The sequence below is a fragment of the Saccostrea cucullata genome, unplaced genomic scaffold (genome assembly GCF_032062105.1).
Source record: "Saccostrea cucullata isolate Sc308-1 unplaced genomic scaffold, CSIRO_AGI_Scuc_v1 ctg57, whole genome shotgun sequence".
NCBI lineage: Eukaryota > Metazoa > Mollusca > Bivalvia > Ostreida > Ostreidae > Saccostrea > Saccostrea cuccullata.
The window spans coordinates 571,486-587,724 of NW_026938498.1; the positions used below are offsets into that span (position 1 = coordinate 571,486).

A 16,239-nucleotide genomic window follows, 5' to 3' on the forward strand; every position below is an offset into this window, starting at 1 on the left:
TTAATCAATCAGACATACAGAATAAAGAATGTAAATAAGACAGTCTGACATTTTAATAGATAATTTCAGCAATTTTGCATTCATATACAATAGGAAAAGTTTTTTATCTACACGTGAATTTTAAAGTTTACTGCCGTTCAAAAAAATTTACAAAAATGAACACTGGATGTGCAAAATTTTAAATTTACGTAATAAATTAATAACTGTTAAAATATCTCGTAAATTATTATTTACCAAAACTGCCGAAAGCACTTGATGTGCTAAATAATTGTAAAATTACTTAAATTAATAACTGTTCGATATCTCAACATATTTCATTCCAAAAGGAAGCACGAAAGAACCTAGTAATTTTTCACAATTTTTTCAAGACACACCTTCTTTCTCTCATTTTTTAATCGTTTTTGTGGATTTTATCCAGGAAAAAAGAAATTGAATTTTCAGTGGGCAATCGTAAATGTAACACATGTGACCACAAGGACCTGCAGGGGATTTTGCCTTTTGAAGCACGTGGCTGAATAAAGATTCATAATTTCCTGTGCCAAAGACCAAGTTAAACCTGCATTCAGTGACCGCTTAAACCTTTGAAATGATATTTTTCTTCACATAATATTTAGCTTGGTTCATGAACCCCAATAAATTATTCTGAATATGCACGGAAAAACATGGTTTTTGCCATACAAAGATTACGATTTGTCACCTTAGTTATAACTAGGGAAAAATAATTATCAATAACATCAAATCAAGGGGTTTTTTTTATACTTTCCGTCATTAAACGGTCAAAAAACTATGGCAGATTCTGTAGTAAATCACACCTTTTATTTATTTGAGATTAAATTGTGTTGGCATATGATATCCTTCATATCTTCTAGTGGTTTTTCGTAGCTGGTAGAAAAGCAGTTAACAAACAACACTCATTAATTATATCATACAAACACATTTATTCCAACGGTCATTGTTCAAGACAACAAGCTGTTTGATCTTGGTGACAAAGATATAAGTATTAAATGATCAAAATTTTTACTTGGGCCTAGGAAGGCTGAAATTTGAGACAGATGTGTTTCATGATATCTAATGTTGTGAAATTAATATACGGGAAGTAAAAGGGGTAGAATAAGAGCTATTAATGCCTGCAAAAATGGCAATGTCATTACTCAAGGAAGGACTGTAGAACTAATGATATATATATGATCAAAATATAAAACAATACAAAATGTTCCAGAACATCAGAATCGATTGCCTTATTACCGGTCACACCCACTGTGTGTCATTAATTGGGAAATAACAGGAAAACCAATTCGGTGTGTAAATAACAGCCTAAAAAAATTGCACATCACTGATAAATTGTATTTGCTGACAAGGTCATTTTATCGATCGACCAAAGAACTTACCAAACGATGACTTTAAATGAGACCGCTGATATTCTTGTTTAAACTTATTTGTCATTAATTTACCTCGTTTTAGAAAAAAAAATTGCACATACGTATATATTTGATGAAGGTATATTGCTGCATAAGTAAAGTTGGCGATTGAAAAAATAAAGTCATCTGATCACGTTGTTCATACAGCTTGGTTATTAGATTACCATTTACGTCTTTTTCAAGTAAAACATCCAAATATGAAACAGATGTTTCAGACTCTCTACTACATTATAAACAAGGTATAATTTGGAGAATTCCGCCTAACGTAAAAGAAACGAGGGGAAAAAACAGAGAGAAAAATAACCAAAATGCAGATGGAGAAATAATTTAAGTCAATCTTGACTTGTTAGCTTTTTGGCCTTAAAGTCAATAATTTCTTTTACAACGGTAAAGAAGTTATTACCCAATCTTGTGTTTCATTGCTAAATGTTTTAGAGAACCACAATTATCACCTGAAAAATATATATGTAATACCCAGTATATAAATTTAGACCTTGTTCTGTGACCTCTTGAACCTTTGAAATCAGTAGGGATCTCTTTTAAAGTCATCATAGAGAGGTTTAGTATGATCAATTATGCATGTAGATGTACGTTTAAAGAAAAACAGGTGCATGTTTTCATTAATTTTGTTGTTTAGCAAAGTTCAACGTGTGAAACCATGCACTTGTAAGTGTTTTACCTATAAAAATACATAGCATTACAAAATTCAAAACTTATTAAATGTGATATGTATATCCCAGTTTGAAAAAAAATATATGCATAAATTTGTAAGAACAAGATTGATACTAGTTCTTATACATGTAATTTTAATCCGTAGAAGCCTGTTTTCAAAATCTATATGTTGTGTATTTTCAATTCTATAAATTTTTGAACTATAGAGGTTTAGTTCTTTACGCATGTATCAGCATTTGCTATAAACTACAGGTTTTAGAAAAAACGCAGACTTTTGGATAAAATAAACAGCAGCTACCCTGTAAAATTTTCATTAACAAAACTGATTTCACAGATTTCTGGTGGAAATATCTTGTTACCCGTGCAGATACACGTATACAGTATGTTGGTTTGCTAAGCCTTTCTTATCGTCAAAAGTTACAAAATTCCATCGCAAAACCTCGAGGAGAACTAGACTAATCGGATAAAACATTTTATGCACATTTTTTTCCCTTGAATTAAAAAACATGAAGTTGTTTTTTGTTGCTAATTCAGAATACGACAAGAGCACTGTCTTGTTTAAGAAAATATTTATCTAACACAAACGTTCAATTTTTGCAAAATTTAATTACTTCAAGGGGTCTTTTTTTCAAAGGGAAATGAATGTGATGTGGAATTTGATAATTTTATAGCCTAATTTATAAGCAATAAAAGGAATATACAAGATGCATAGTAAGAAATCCATAAAGTGAAAAAGGTTCAGACCAGGTGGAAGTATTGTTTTTATAACAGACCTATTCTTAAGATAATTCTAAACATGAAACTGATCAGCATCTTTTAAAATTAAGTTTACAAATAAATTTACACAGAGACTGATATTTATTCAAGTCTGATCAACACATAAATAATAATTTTAATAGAATTTGGCATTCTGCATAGATACATATTATGTTTAACTGTCATACATGATGAAGAACATAAATACATGTACAAAATAAATATAAATAGAAATTATAAATATTATACCCCCAATAAGCATTCATATAAGAACATTCTTTTCAAGATCACAAAACCCCTCATATCTCCTTTGAAGTTTGTTCTGTAATTATTGGTAATGGGTCCGTAATGAAATATTCATCATTTTCTAGGGCTTTGTTTGTGGTTTCTATCCATCTTGCTATCCATTCCTGTTTCTCATCCGATAAATTCTGAGGGGACGCTGGACGCATTTTGTCACTTGATGGTCTCCTAAAACCTCTCTTCATAAAAGAATCTCCATTAATGATGGACAGTTTTGGAGGCGACACCCTGGATTGTCGGAAAGCTGCTATACTGGGTAGATTTATGCTCTTTGCTATGGGTGGATCTATAGGTTTAGGGGTGTATTTGGCATTGTCTTTCTTCATAAAAGTAGTAGCTACATTAATCACAAGGTTATGTGCTCCGTGACTTTGCGGCCGTTCGATTTCGAAGGAAGTTTCCCTTGGTAGGTCTAACCCTCCCACAGTTTGTGAACGGTCAAGGCGATATGGATTCTTTCCAGTTTGTGTAAGTCTTAATCTATGGTTCCTTGGATGGTCTATATGCCGCCGCACAATCGTAGGAACAGGTGTGGCGTCTATTTTCAACGATTCCAACTGCATCTTTTTCATTGAAAGTTTTCACATCAATCACAAAAATCTCACATCATTAAACCAATTTTCTAAAATCTTTGAATGATAGTGCATAAATTAGGCTTACTCCAATGGTATGGATTTCATATTCAATACATTTTTCATGTTCATTTAAAGCAGACTGTATAATGTTCAAAACTCATGTAGCAACCCTATCCTAAGATCAAAAGACGTCACAATTAGTCTTTTATCATTTAAAACTATCATTGATTGTGTCCCGAATATAATTTTGGCATTTAAAAATCTTGCTACCGTGAGACGCAATTAAAATGCGACCCTAAAACAGATACATATCGTGATTAATGCTGGCCGTCTACAGGGAATACACAGATAAGAGAAGCAGTTAAAAGACCACGAACCGGGTGTTAAAAATCCGCCATAGAGTACCTGCCTCCCGCGGTCTCTCTCCCGTCAACGGTACTTCGACTGCGATGTCTTATAAAGGACTCATTGTATGCTGTAAGACTATGTCAAAAAAAATAGTCTCACTGCTCACAAACCAGCCAAAGCTCTTTAAATGCATGTTTATATGCCTTCTTATAATCTGAGGTCAAATTGTTTTTTATAAATCAAGATAAGCAATTTTATTTCATATATTTTGAATATACATGTTTGCGTTGAGGACATTATTTAAAATGTTTATGACTGTTGATGAGTTAATGATTAGCGATACATTTTAGATTTCTGTTAATGAATTAAAGAATTAAAATTCAAATACTTGTACATGTCTTTGTATTTTGAACGAATTTTGAAACAAATACGTCTTCTTAATAACTCTGAACAAACAAGGTGCTCATATATTGTACGAGATAGCAATCCTTGAATACAAACTCTGATAAAAACAAACGATAATTAAACATAATTCTTCAAATAACAAGTCACAATTGCTAGATTTTACAAGAGGCCGTTCAAATTATTTAAAAAAGAAAGTGAAACAAAAGGCCTAAAACGAAACATTTAATTAAAATGGGGTGAAAGAAATTAGATAAAAGAACAATATTCAAATCCTTAATTTACATCTATCCTACATGTTTATCCATTTTGTACTATAAATATCATCAAGAAAATGTACTCTTTTGAGATTGATAAATTTAAAATCAAACTTGTTCAAAATTTAAATCGGATATTTTTTTATTTGTTTGTTTTATTACAGAGTTTACATTCATTGAATATACAAAATTTAAATTTTAAAAAGCAAACACATGGATTGATGAAAATGTCACAATTCTTTCTTTTGACTTATATATATATAAACCATACCTTTTTTACTTAACGCAAAATAAAAAATACCACTAAGATAGTTTAGTTAATTTTGTTCCATTTTTTACTATTAATTTCACTATAATAAGACATTGATGACAATTTTAACTTTTAATTTTTCAAATTCATACATTATTTTAACAAATGAAGTTTATCGGTAATTCTATGTTTGATCAGTTAACTAACAATCATAACAGTAAATAAAAAAATGGTTTGATTCCATACTGTCAATTTCATTTGGAAAGTATGAGACTTCACTTGTTTAAAAATATAAGATACGCTAAAGAAAACTATTTTTTTAATATATTAATTCTGATGTCTAGAAAGAATCCATGTGATTAATACATTTTAAATGTGAGTTGGTTAATATAAAGAAAGATAACCCATTATTAATTTGTCCTCATGTTGAGCATCCATAGGATAGTAAAAAGGAATGAATTCCGAAGGGATTGGATAACAACAGAGATATTAAAACAAACACATACAATGTAAACAACTGCATGATATTTGTAGAACCTCTGTGTACAGTACCTATTTGGAATAACGAAGAACTATGCCATCTGTGTCTGATGGAGAACATAAATGCAACATAAGTCTGATTGTAAATATTTAAAAAATATGTGATAGATAAACATGACAATCAAAGAAGTATTATATTTTTGAAAGTGCCCAGCAAACTAAAGAGTTTTCCCGAATAGTGATACACAGTGGAAAGGTAACTGCATGAAGAAAAAGCTAGCTTTAGATATATTTACACACAAACGGTAACATCATAGAACAAGCTCAGCATTTAAAAAAATTATCTTAAATTTCGAAGGCATTGAAATTCATTCAAAGAGAGAGCCTTTTGATTAAAATTATGTTCTTTGGCTTCTCATTAAGCTTGCTAAAATGGTGAATAAAGGAGACACAGAATACAATCGAGCGAGACTGAAGCTTTTTCACTTTAATCTTCCAGAATAGATGTCCAAGAAGAGGTAACAGGATAGATTTTCAAATGACAAACTACATCGTTGGAAATTGTCAAACTTAGAATAACACTCATGCAGGAAGTGGAAATCGACTGGTTAAGTATTAAGGATGGATAACACTTTATTTTTACCCCACTGTATTTAAATTGCAGTCATGAGCAAGAACATTCGTAACAGCTATGGTGAAGTAGCTGGGTGTCAGAAAGGACAGTACGCAGAAACTGTCATAGTTGGAGGCAGTGTATTTGGGTCTCATAAGGCAGCATGAAGAAAAAAAGGTATATCAGAAGTATATACATATATGAGTAAAGTTTAAAATCTTGGTATGCATGGAAATTGACAATTTTCTCAAGGAAAATATGTTCAACATACATAAAAAATTATTTAAATAACAAATGCATGTTTACTAATTTTTTTTGTCTAATATGCAAAACCTCTTTACTTCTACAGTATACTATTGCGTAGTTGAACGTTCTGATGCACACAAACAATGTTGCGTTGATTGTATGAGATTTTATTTATTTATTTTTCTTTTAGCTTAGAAACCCTACGAAATATTAACTACAATTAACAATAGTTTACTATAGTCAGAACTCTGATTTACCATTAAAAAAAGCTCTAGAACTTTTTGGAAGGTTTAGAGTTTTAATATTTCTTAATTCACTTAAACGTAATGAAATGTTTTTAAAAATGTAAATGTACAAGAAATCCTTTTGTTTAATATCAGAAATTTACTTGTAGGAATTTTTAAATATAAAATAGATCTATCAGAAATTCATAGTAAAAATACTTTGATATAATCAAGTGAAAAATTTTAAGTTACTAGTATTATATTTATTTAAAGTAAACTATATTTACCTATAGGACTTTTTGTTAGAGGGGTCATGAGAGAATCTGTGTATTTTTTCTTTATTGATTCACAAAGGCGAGATGGTAAGTGTAAAACCCCAGTCACATTTCAAAAAACGACCAACGGCCGACTGGTTTTGAAGCAAAAATGGGATTCTTCGGGTGACAGTCGTCAGTTCATCGGCCGTTTTCTTGGCCGATTTTGACCTATTTTTTTGTCGGCCGACCAATTTTATGTCCATTGGTCCAAGTTATAATTTTTCATGCGTCGGTGGCCGATTTCTTCAACTGCAGTTATCCGTCGATCAAATCATTGTCCGACTATCGGCGGTCAGTTTATTAAGTCGGTCGTCCGTCGTCGGACAATATAGGGTGTGACGGTTGAAATCAAACTGTAGCTCAGAGCTCGATGATCGGGCGACGATTGGCCGACTTGTGAATATTTAGGCTCAAGTACATTATAAGAAATAAGAATATATATTTTTGCATATTTATTTATATTCATAAATGTACAAAAACAAAATGAATTAGCATATTTTGTATATGAATTAAATGTATGCAATTTTAATGAATATTTAGAGCCATTGTTCGTGAATTATACCAACCGATTGCATTTTTTATTGCATTCTATATCGTCAAACAATTATTATATCAAATGGATTATAAATGTACAAAACAAGATATTTAATCTTGCATATAAATTGATTTAAAAGATTATGTTCAAACAAATGTTACTATGTTTGCTTAACAGGCCGACAGGTTGACAGGTCGACAGGTAGACAGGTAGACAGGTTGACGTTTCGACAGGTCGAACAACATAAAGATACTCAATTCACATCACAGGTAGACATGTTTATTTAAATATTTCACAATGTCAACTCGTCATAGGTTTGGATTGTCAAATGGAGATGTATACATCTAACTGTTTATATGAAAAGAGAATGGAAATTATATAATGTACATGTACATGTATCTTATGATATGAATCACCCGCCCTTAAGATGAACTTGTAGTGATATTAAAAATTTAAAAGATTATCTGTTCAAACAAATGTTACTATGTTTGCTTAACAGGTCGACAGGTTGACAGGTCGACGGGTCGACAGGTCGACGGGTTGACAGGTCGACAGGTAGACAGGTCGACGGGTTGACAGGTTGACAGGTCGACAGGTAGACAGGTCGACGGGTTGACAGGTCGACAGGTAGACATGTTTATTTAAATATGTAATTCAACATGTCGTCATAGGTTTGGAATGTCAAATGGAGATGTATACATCTGTTATCAGACATTGCGCATATGAAAAGATTTGGAAATTACACTTTTAGGCATTCAATGTACATGTACATGTATCTTATGATATGAGTGCCCCCCCCACCCCCACCCACCCTTAAGATGATACTTGTAGTGATATAACTAAATAAATATACATTGAATTATAAAAAAAAACCTGTCAACTTTAAACAACCTGTCGACCTGTCAAATTGTAAAAAAAAAAATAATAAAGTTTGTGTTGTTATTTTAGATCTATTCTTGGTTTTTATTATGCTAAATTATTTCAATCAAAGTGCTTGTAAATATTCATTAAAAAGTAATTTGCATTTATTGTGTTGTACATATATTTATATAAGAATACAATTGATATAATCATACATGAATATTTATGATCTTTCAAAAATATTATAATAACAAAACCGATTTACTGCAGATTATGTGGATGGGACTATTTTCGTCTTATTTTGTACTTGACCCAATATTTAACCTATTAATTATACAAAACACAAACAAAAATTTGATGCATGGATTTATATAATTTTTTTTGAACGGAAATATCACAAATAATTAATCTGTAAGATATGAAGAAATCTTAAGTATTCTTTGCTGCGTAGAAGTCGTTTTTATGCAATTCCATACAAATTTTGCACACATTTTCAACATTGAGTCATAATTTTACATGTATAAGATTTTGCCACTTTGCCTTGCAAACATTACTCACGTCACCTATCTGAATATAGATCTATGAAAAATACTGCTGATTTCTAAAGAAAAAGATTTTTTTGTGCTATTCATCCAATTCATCGGTGTACCAAGGATATTTTCTATGATACTGTGTCGGCCGATCCTGTTCTTTGAGTCGCCCGACCATCGGCTTAAATGTGACCTAGGCATAAGAGAGATAACCCCAACTATATCACAAAGAAATACGAGGAATCAAAATCGCCAACTAGTACCAAAAGATTTAGTATTATCAAGGATAACTCCAAAAAATCAATACTTAATTTAAAATGCATCAAAATGAAGCTTGAAAATGAAATTTTTTCATGCAACAATTTACAACAAATATAACTTTATGTGATTTAACCTGCTACCGAAGGTTACTTAAGTTATTTAGAATTGTTTAATCAATGAAACAAATAAAGATACTCAATTCAATCACAGGCACAATTTTTCTTGTTATAAAATATATAAAGTACTGCATTACGATGGTCAATTTGATGAAACCTGGTGAAACAATCTATATAGTTGATATAGACCCTTTTCAAAGGTTTCACGTATTTTTCTTTTATTTAAGTGCATTAAGATGGATTATCATAAATACTTTTCAATAAATATTTACTTTCTGAGATAAGCACCTACGTTGCATTACGAGGCCAATGAAACGAAAGTTGATATAGAGTCATGTATTTTTCTTTGTTTTAATGTTTGATGGATTCATAAAAGATAAGGTTTGACTTATGAATTGTTAAGTGACATTTTTCATGCTTTGTTTAAAACAAATATAAGGCTAAGCTACATGTATGCAACTAAAATTTATTTTCATCTTATAGAAACCAACGAAGAGTTAGGACGTCTTCATTCCTCTGGTGTACATTTCGTAATGGCCATATGCGATTAATAACATTTATAATACATTTTTAAAAAGAGTATTCATTAAAAAATATATCTAAAATTGAAAAGTCACATCATGCGAAGTTTGCCTCAATTGAAAAAGGTTAATTTACATTTATATATTAACAATTACTTTAATAAATACAGCCGAATCATTGCATTATTGGTCGCTTTATGTTTATCATATATATCATAGATATACAATTATATTTGCAGTCGTTTTCACAAATTAACCCATCAAAAGCCAAGAACGCATAATAATATACTTGTTTAAAAATATTATGTAAAGATATATTTTTTTCAATTATGTACACCGCAAAAGTTTTTTTTCAATGTACAACTAATGCCTTATGGATAGAATCTATATTTGCTGAATATTTTATCCAAGACATTAAAGGAACAAAAAGACTAACAAATAGAAAGAGGGAAAACAAAAAGAATTTTTCATCTTTCTTTCCCTTTTCACTGTTAAAATTATTTTCTTTTAGTGCAGAATTATGGGTGCTTACTTCTCCAAAGTACCTGATGGAAGAGCACCTCTGGTACCTGATGGAAGAACACCTCTGGTACCTGATGGAAGATCACCTCTGGTACCTAATGGAAGAGCACCGCTGGTACCTGATGGAGGAGCACCTCTGATACGACATCGTACCATCTCTAAACGTTCGGTACGTATTTGCTCTGCTTCTATTTTGTATTGTTTAATGGACTTGAACTTGAATACTGTTCATCATCTCCATATATTTCATGTAAAAGATGGGGGATGAAGATTACCTGTTTGTCGTTGCCATTGACTTTGGAACAACATACTCGGGGTTTTCGTTTTCTTCAAGAGAAGATTACCGTTCAAATCCCCTGAGTCAACATTCAAAACAATGGTACGATTCCTTCAGTTCATTCATCTCATATAAAACATCCACCTGTGTATTATTTGACCCGCAAGGTGAATTCCATAGCTTTGGATTTGACGCAGAAGAACATTATTACAATCTTGCTGAAAAGGGTATTCATAGAGACTGGTACTATTTCAGAAGATTCAAAATGTGGTTGTATGAACAGGTATGTCAACTTTTACAAAAATTTAGTTTATGAACAAAATTAAATTGACTACAATACTACTTTCAATAGAATAGTCATTGAGATGAATGCTGAATTCAAACAATATACTTTAAGGTAATTAATGCAATGTCTCTAAATAAATGAGACAAAAACTTACTAACGTTGAGACAATTATCAACGCCGATTAAAACGCAATTCTAATTCAATTATTTTGTAAAACACTTTTTGATTGGCTAATGCACTGATGTTTGAAGCAGTAAAATGAGCATTAATGATCGTGAAAGCTTTTTCATTGTGACGTCATAATAGAGCGACGCAAAAACACAATGCTCCCTGACGTATTTCATGTAACAAAATTCACCAAATAAGACGAAAACAACAAACAAAATGCATGGAATGCATTAGAATGGGAATAACTAATCTTCTAATTTGGTATTTGCAACTGTTAATGCTGATTTAACGGTCGCAAACTGAGTTTTACCGGCGACGCGTAACCAAATTAGAAGATAGTTATTCCTTAATTCATCTACAAAACGGTTTATAAGGCTTATATGACCTACAATACTTTCATTATACAAATTGCACATTCATATGTCCAAAACAGAAGATGTTTTGATCTATATGTATAAAGTTGATAAAACTAATTTTCGTGTAAATTACTGTATATATGTTTTGATCTCTTATTTTGTTTCTTCACAAACACTCATGCCTAGAATGACGACGAGAGACTGAGGGACCAAAATGGGAAAGAAATGGATGCCATAAAAGTTTTCTCGCAATCAATCCTTTATCTAAAAAATTCCTTTACTAAGCAAACTGAAAATACTGGTCTAGACTGGAGACCAAATGATATTAGATGGGTTCTAACTGTTCCAGCAATCTGGACTGAAACAAAGAAATCATTCATGAGGAGAGCAGCTGAAATGGCAGGTACCCTAACTCTTTTAAAATTCAATAAATATTAATGAAACTTCATGAATCATTATAATTGTTTTCTTACAGGCGGGCATACCTCCACATCAGCTAATACTCGCACTAGAACCCGAAGCAGCTGCAATATTCACATATGAGTTGATGAAAGCAGAATCACGTGTTGAAGACTTCTTTTATTCCGGTCGTCAATTTATAGTAGTGGACGCAGGGGGTCAGAATTTTTAATTCTTTCAAAACTGAGCAATGTTTGACATTGAAAATATTTATTTTCATAAGTAATACTCCCTCTCTCTCTCTCTCTCTCTCTCTCTCTCTCTCTCTCTCTCTCCTAGTGTGTGTTATTTTCTTTAGACAAATGTATAATGTTGAACTTTTATTTTCTTTAAGGGGGTACTGTCGATATAACCGGATATGAAGTTGCACATGATGGAAGCCTGAGCGAGATTTTCCCACCTTCAGGTGGTGACTGGGGAGGAAACAATGTTAATCAAGAGTTCATTTCACTTCTAAAAGAAATTTGTGGTGAAGAAATCATTGCAAAATTTAGACAGGAATTTGCTGGTGAATATCATGAACTCGAAATGGACATCGAGTTCTCAAAATGTAGAATTAAATCCGCACGAACCGATCAAGATTTTACCTTGAAAATACCCAGCAGCTTACGGGAGATGTATAAAGAAAATGCTGGAAAAAATTTTAATACAACAGTAAACAGATTTGGAAAATCATTCGAAATTAAATTGAGAGCTGATAAAATTCGATTTTCTCAAGACCTAGCTCTTTCACTTTTTAGACAATCTGTATCTTCTATCGTAAATCACTTAAATGTCTTGCTGAGTCAACCAGATGGACAAAACATCGATGCAATTATATTAGTAGGAGGATTTGCAAACTCAAGTGTTCTTTTTAATACTCTTAAAAGTGAATTTGCACCGAGAAAGGTTATTGCACCAAATTATCAGGACGGTGATGCATCTTGGTCGATCTTACGAGGAGCAGTGAACTACGGCCATGGGTCAAAGGTCATAGGTTACAGACGTAGTAGACGGACGATAGGCTTTGAAGTCAATGAACCATATGATAAAGGTCACCACCAAGTCAGACAAGCAGTTATGGTGAACGGGGAAGCAAGATGTTATAATGTGTTTAAGAAAATGGTAGAAAAGAATCAGCTTCTGAAAGCTGGTGAATTCAAAACTGAAGTAGTAGGGGTCGATCTGGACTGGGATGGGAACCTGATTTTCTTCGCTTCAGACAATAAAGATCCCATTTTTACAAACGAAGAATCTTGTTTCAGGATTGGTTCCATGCGTGCTGAAGGACCTTTTCAAGCTAATTCTGCTTTGGAAATTAAAATGATTTTTAGTAAGACTGAAATCGAATTCGAGATTAAGAACATTCAAAGTGGCCTTATAAGTAAAAGATTTCTAACTCAGTTTTAGGAAGCACATTTTTGCAAACAGTGTTTCTTGAACACAATAAATACATGGTAAGCATTTCTCAAAAATGTTCACAATTTTTCACCTGAAGACTTCATATTTAGTATTTTTTTGAAAGAGAGTATATATTTTTCGTATGTATTTCAAATGGAACAACATGTTATGGTCATGAAATTTTGTCAACAAATTGTCCTTTGTAAGGCATGCATAACTTGTGTAGTCATTGTATAACATTTCTTTCGTAATGCACAAACTAATGAATTTTAGGTAATTCACTTGATGATATATTTGAATACTAGATACATGCACATCTAATGCCCTGTTCACACAACGAGTTTAATTCGCAGTAAATTAATGCGAAGTAAACTAATGCGAATCAAAATAATGCGAATTAAATTGCGTTCACACAACATCTAATGCGAAGTAAACTAATGCGAATTAAATTTTTTCATCTACAATCAGGCGTCAGTTAGTCTATTATGACGTCATTTGTAAATCACGTCATGTATGCAGAGCCATCCTTTGATACATCATGTAGTGGCTACAGGTATTCAATGATTTTAGTGTTTAACATACTTTCCCTCAATTTTTGAACCAAATATAGCAAAAATACCTATATATAACCACCAACACGTGTCCTGTGACTTAATTCTGGCCTTACGCATGCGTCAAAATTTAATTCGAATTAGCTTTGCTATAGCGTTCATACGGAGATAATGCGAAGTAATTTAATGCGCAGTAGTTTAATTCGAATTAAACTAATTCGCATTAAATTCTCCATGTGAACGCTAAGCGAAGCTAATTCGCAGTAACTTTACGTTTAATTCGAATTAAACTCTCCGTGTGAACAGGGCATTGTATTGTATTGTTTATTACCAAGAACCATACAGTTCATAGGTTTAACGTATATACATAAATCAGTTGTACAGTATATGTATAACATTTCAATATCATTTGAACATTAAGTAAAGAGGATCACAGAAAATTTTTACAAACTAATGCTAAATTCATAAAAGAAAAAAAAAATATAAGTTTAGTAATAGTAGTAGTGAGGATAAAGTCGTTATATCAATTCAATTTACATCTGCTCTTAATTTTGTACATTTATAAAGATATTTTCCCAGTTTACATAATTACATTTTTTGTCGACAACAATTGAACAAGTTTAAAGGTAGAGGGTTTTTGGTGATAATATTTCTTAATATACTCTTTTCTAACATTAGAAAAAAATGAACAAACCAGAATAAAATGATACTCGTCTTCAACCTGTGACATTGAACAAAATTTACATAATCTTTCAACAAAGGAAATATTAAAAAATCTTCCTCGCTCTATCTCTAGTTGGTGACCAAAATTTAAAAAAAAATATTGACTGATATGTTGTGCATATTTTTGTGATATTGACCTTTTTAAATATAATTGTAAATCAAAACTATCACTTAAATGCTTATACAAAATGCACTTCGGAGAACCTTCAAAATAACTTCGTGCCATAATTTGCTATACTACCAATATATGTATCAAACAATGACAGTTTAGTACTTACATTCAAATACATTGGTTTCATTTTTGTTATTAAACTACTTAGACTCTTTCTACATTGTGCTGCTAGTACACTTTGTGTTTTGTTAAATTTACCATTATAATTCAAAGTTATTCCTAAGTAATTGAAATTTTCAACAATATCAATCAATTTGTTTTCGTACTTCATTGATATATCATCATTGAGCGTAGTAAATAAATCTATATCATTTTTTCTGTAAAAAACATTATTTTCATGCGGTATGTAAACAAATCCGATATAAAGTTCGGTATTTTGAACATTAATACCGTTTTGGCATTTCACCCATAAAATAGATTCATGTACAATGTTCTCCACCAACAACTTATCGTGTAATTCTTTTTTATAAATAAGCATAAAACCTCCACCTTTACATGATTTTCTAGGAAAACATTTGTGAAAAAAATTTTCATTAATAAGACTGTCGTCAATATCAGTATTTACATCAAGCCAACATTCTGATAAAAAAATAATATCATATGTGTCAATAAATGATATAAATTCTGGGTCTCTAATTTTATTGTACATCTGTCGATTTACATTCCAGGAACATATTTTGAGTTTATCCCCGGCGTTTTCCTATCTCGTGGCATTGTTATCAAGTGATGGGCGATAAAGCCTATTGTCGATGTAAAGCTTGTTGTAGACCAGTCTAACTCGATGTCCGTCCGCGCGTTTTTTCTTCATGATTCGGATCAACTCCTTCCTTTCCGCGACAATTTCATTCGGGTATTGCTCGTTGATGTAATAATTTGTACCTCTGAGGTTTTTAGACATCCCCTTTACCTGCTGTCTTTGTTGGTATTCATTGAATTTCGCAACGATGACCCTTGGCGTTTGACCTCCAGCTATTCTGTGCACTCTATCGAATTTCAGATTGTTGACCTGCGCCTGAGGAAATCACGCAGAATTTTTTCGGTATCTTTTGGAGTTTCATTTTCAGTTTCCGGTATATTCGAAAAGAGCAGATTATCCCTCATTGAACGAGACTTTAGATCCACTAATTCATCCTTTAGTTTCTTATTATCCTCTTCTAGTTTACTTAACTTCTCATCCAACTTTCCCAGTCCAAACTCCATACTATCCTTTCTTGTAATTCCCGTATAAATTTGCCGTTCTCTTCAAAACCCCTTTTCAAGTCCGTTGTTATATCATTTATTTTCTTATCAGATGTGATCAATTTTTTCTCTACAAGATCTAACTTTTTCACCTGCTGGGTCAACATTGGAGATTTTGTTATCTAAATGCGAGATCTTTGCTTCGATGGTACCCATGATTTTCATGATAATTTCAAACCAGGGGGGTGGATTCACCTGTGGCAGGGGTCACTGTTGACTGCGTTGCACCCTGGACTGCAGAAATGTCTACTTGAGTAGAGGATTCTGTTTCATTCTGTGCGATCATATTTTCTTTTATTTCGGCCAAATTAGATTTGCTTACTGGTGTGGACGTATTTAACGCTGCTTTGAAATCTGTCAGTACATCGCATAAAACGTAAGCATGAGTTCGCATTCTTACCGAATTCTAATGATATAATGA

General features: G+C 32.0%; 2 protein-coding genes across 2 annotated transcripts; both read left to right on the forward strand.

Annotated features, from left to right (window-relative positions):
• The first annotated feature begins 10,364 nt into the window (after positions 1-10,364).
• Positions 10,365-11,732, forward strand: LOC134250508 (heat shock 70 kDa protein 12B-like). Its single transcript, XM_062732872.1, has 2 exons — positions 10,365-10,767; positions 11,481-11,732. The coding sequence occupies exons 1-2, from the start codon at positions 10,465-10,467 to the stop codon at positions 11,730-11,732; spliced, it is 555 nt and encodes a 184-aa protein (XP_062588856.1). The 5' UTR covers positions 10,365-10,464.
• LOC134250509 (heat shock 70 kDa protein 12B-like) lies at positions 11,647-13,142 on the forward strand. Its single transcript, XM_062732873.1, has 2 exons — positions 11,647-11,911; positions 12,088-13,142. The coding sequence occupies exons 1-2, from the start codon at positions 11,842-11,844 to the stop codon at positions 13,140-13,142; spliced, it is 1,125 nt and encodes a 374-aa protein (XP_062588857.1). The 5' UTR covers positions 11,647-11,841.
• The last annotated feature ends 3,097 nt before the right edge of the window (positions 13,143-16,239 follow it).

What these genes read in the sequence shown, in the direction of transcription:
- LOC134250508 (XM_062732872.1), top strand. Translation starts at nt 10,465, where the DNA reads ATGGGGGATGAAGATTACCTGTTTGTCGTTGCCATTGACTTTGGAACA. An exon ending in AAATGTGGTTGTATGAACAG is followed by an intron (nt 10,768 to 11,480) that starts GTATGTCAACTT and finishes ACTCATGCCTAG; the next exon opens with AATGACGACGAGAGACTGAG.
- LOC134250509 (XM_062732873.1), top strand. Translation starts at nt 11,842, where the DNA reads ATGAAAGCAGAATCACGTGTTGAAGACTTCTTTTATTCCGGTCGTCAA. An exon ending in TATAGTAGTGGACGCAGGGG is followed by an intron (nt 11,912 to 12,087) that starts GTCAGAATTTTT and finishes ATTTTCTTTAAG; the next exon opens with GGGGTACTGTCGATATAACC.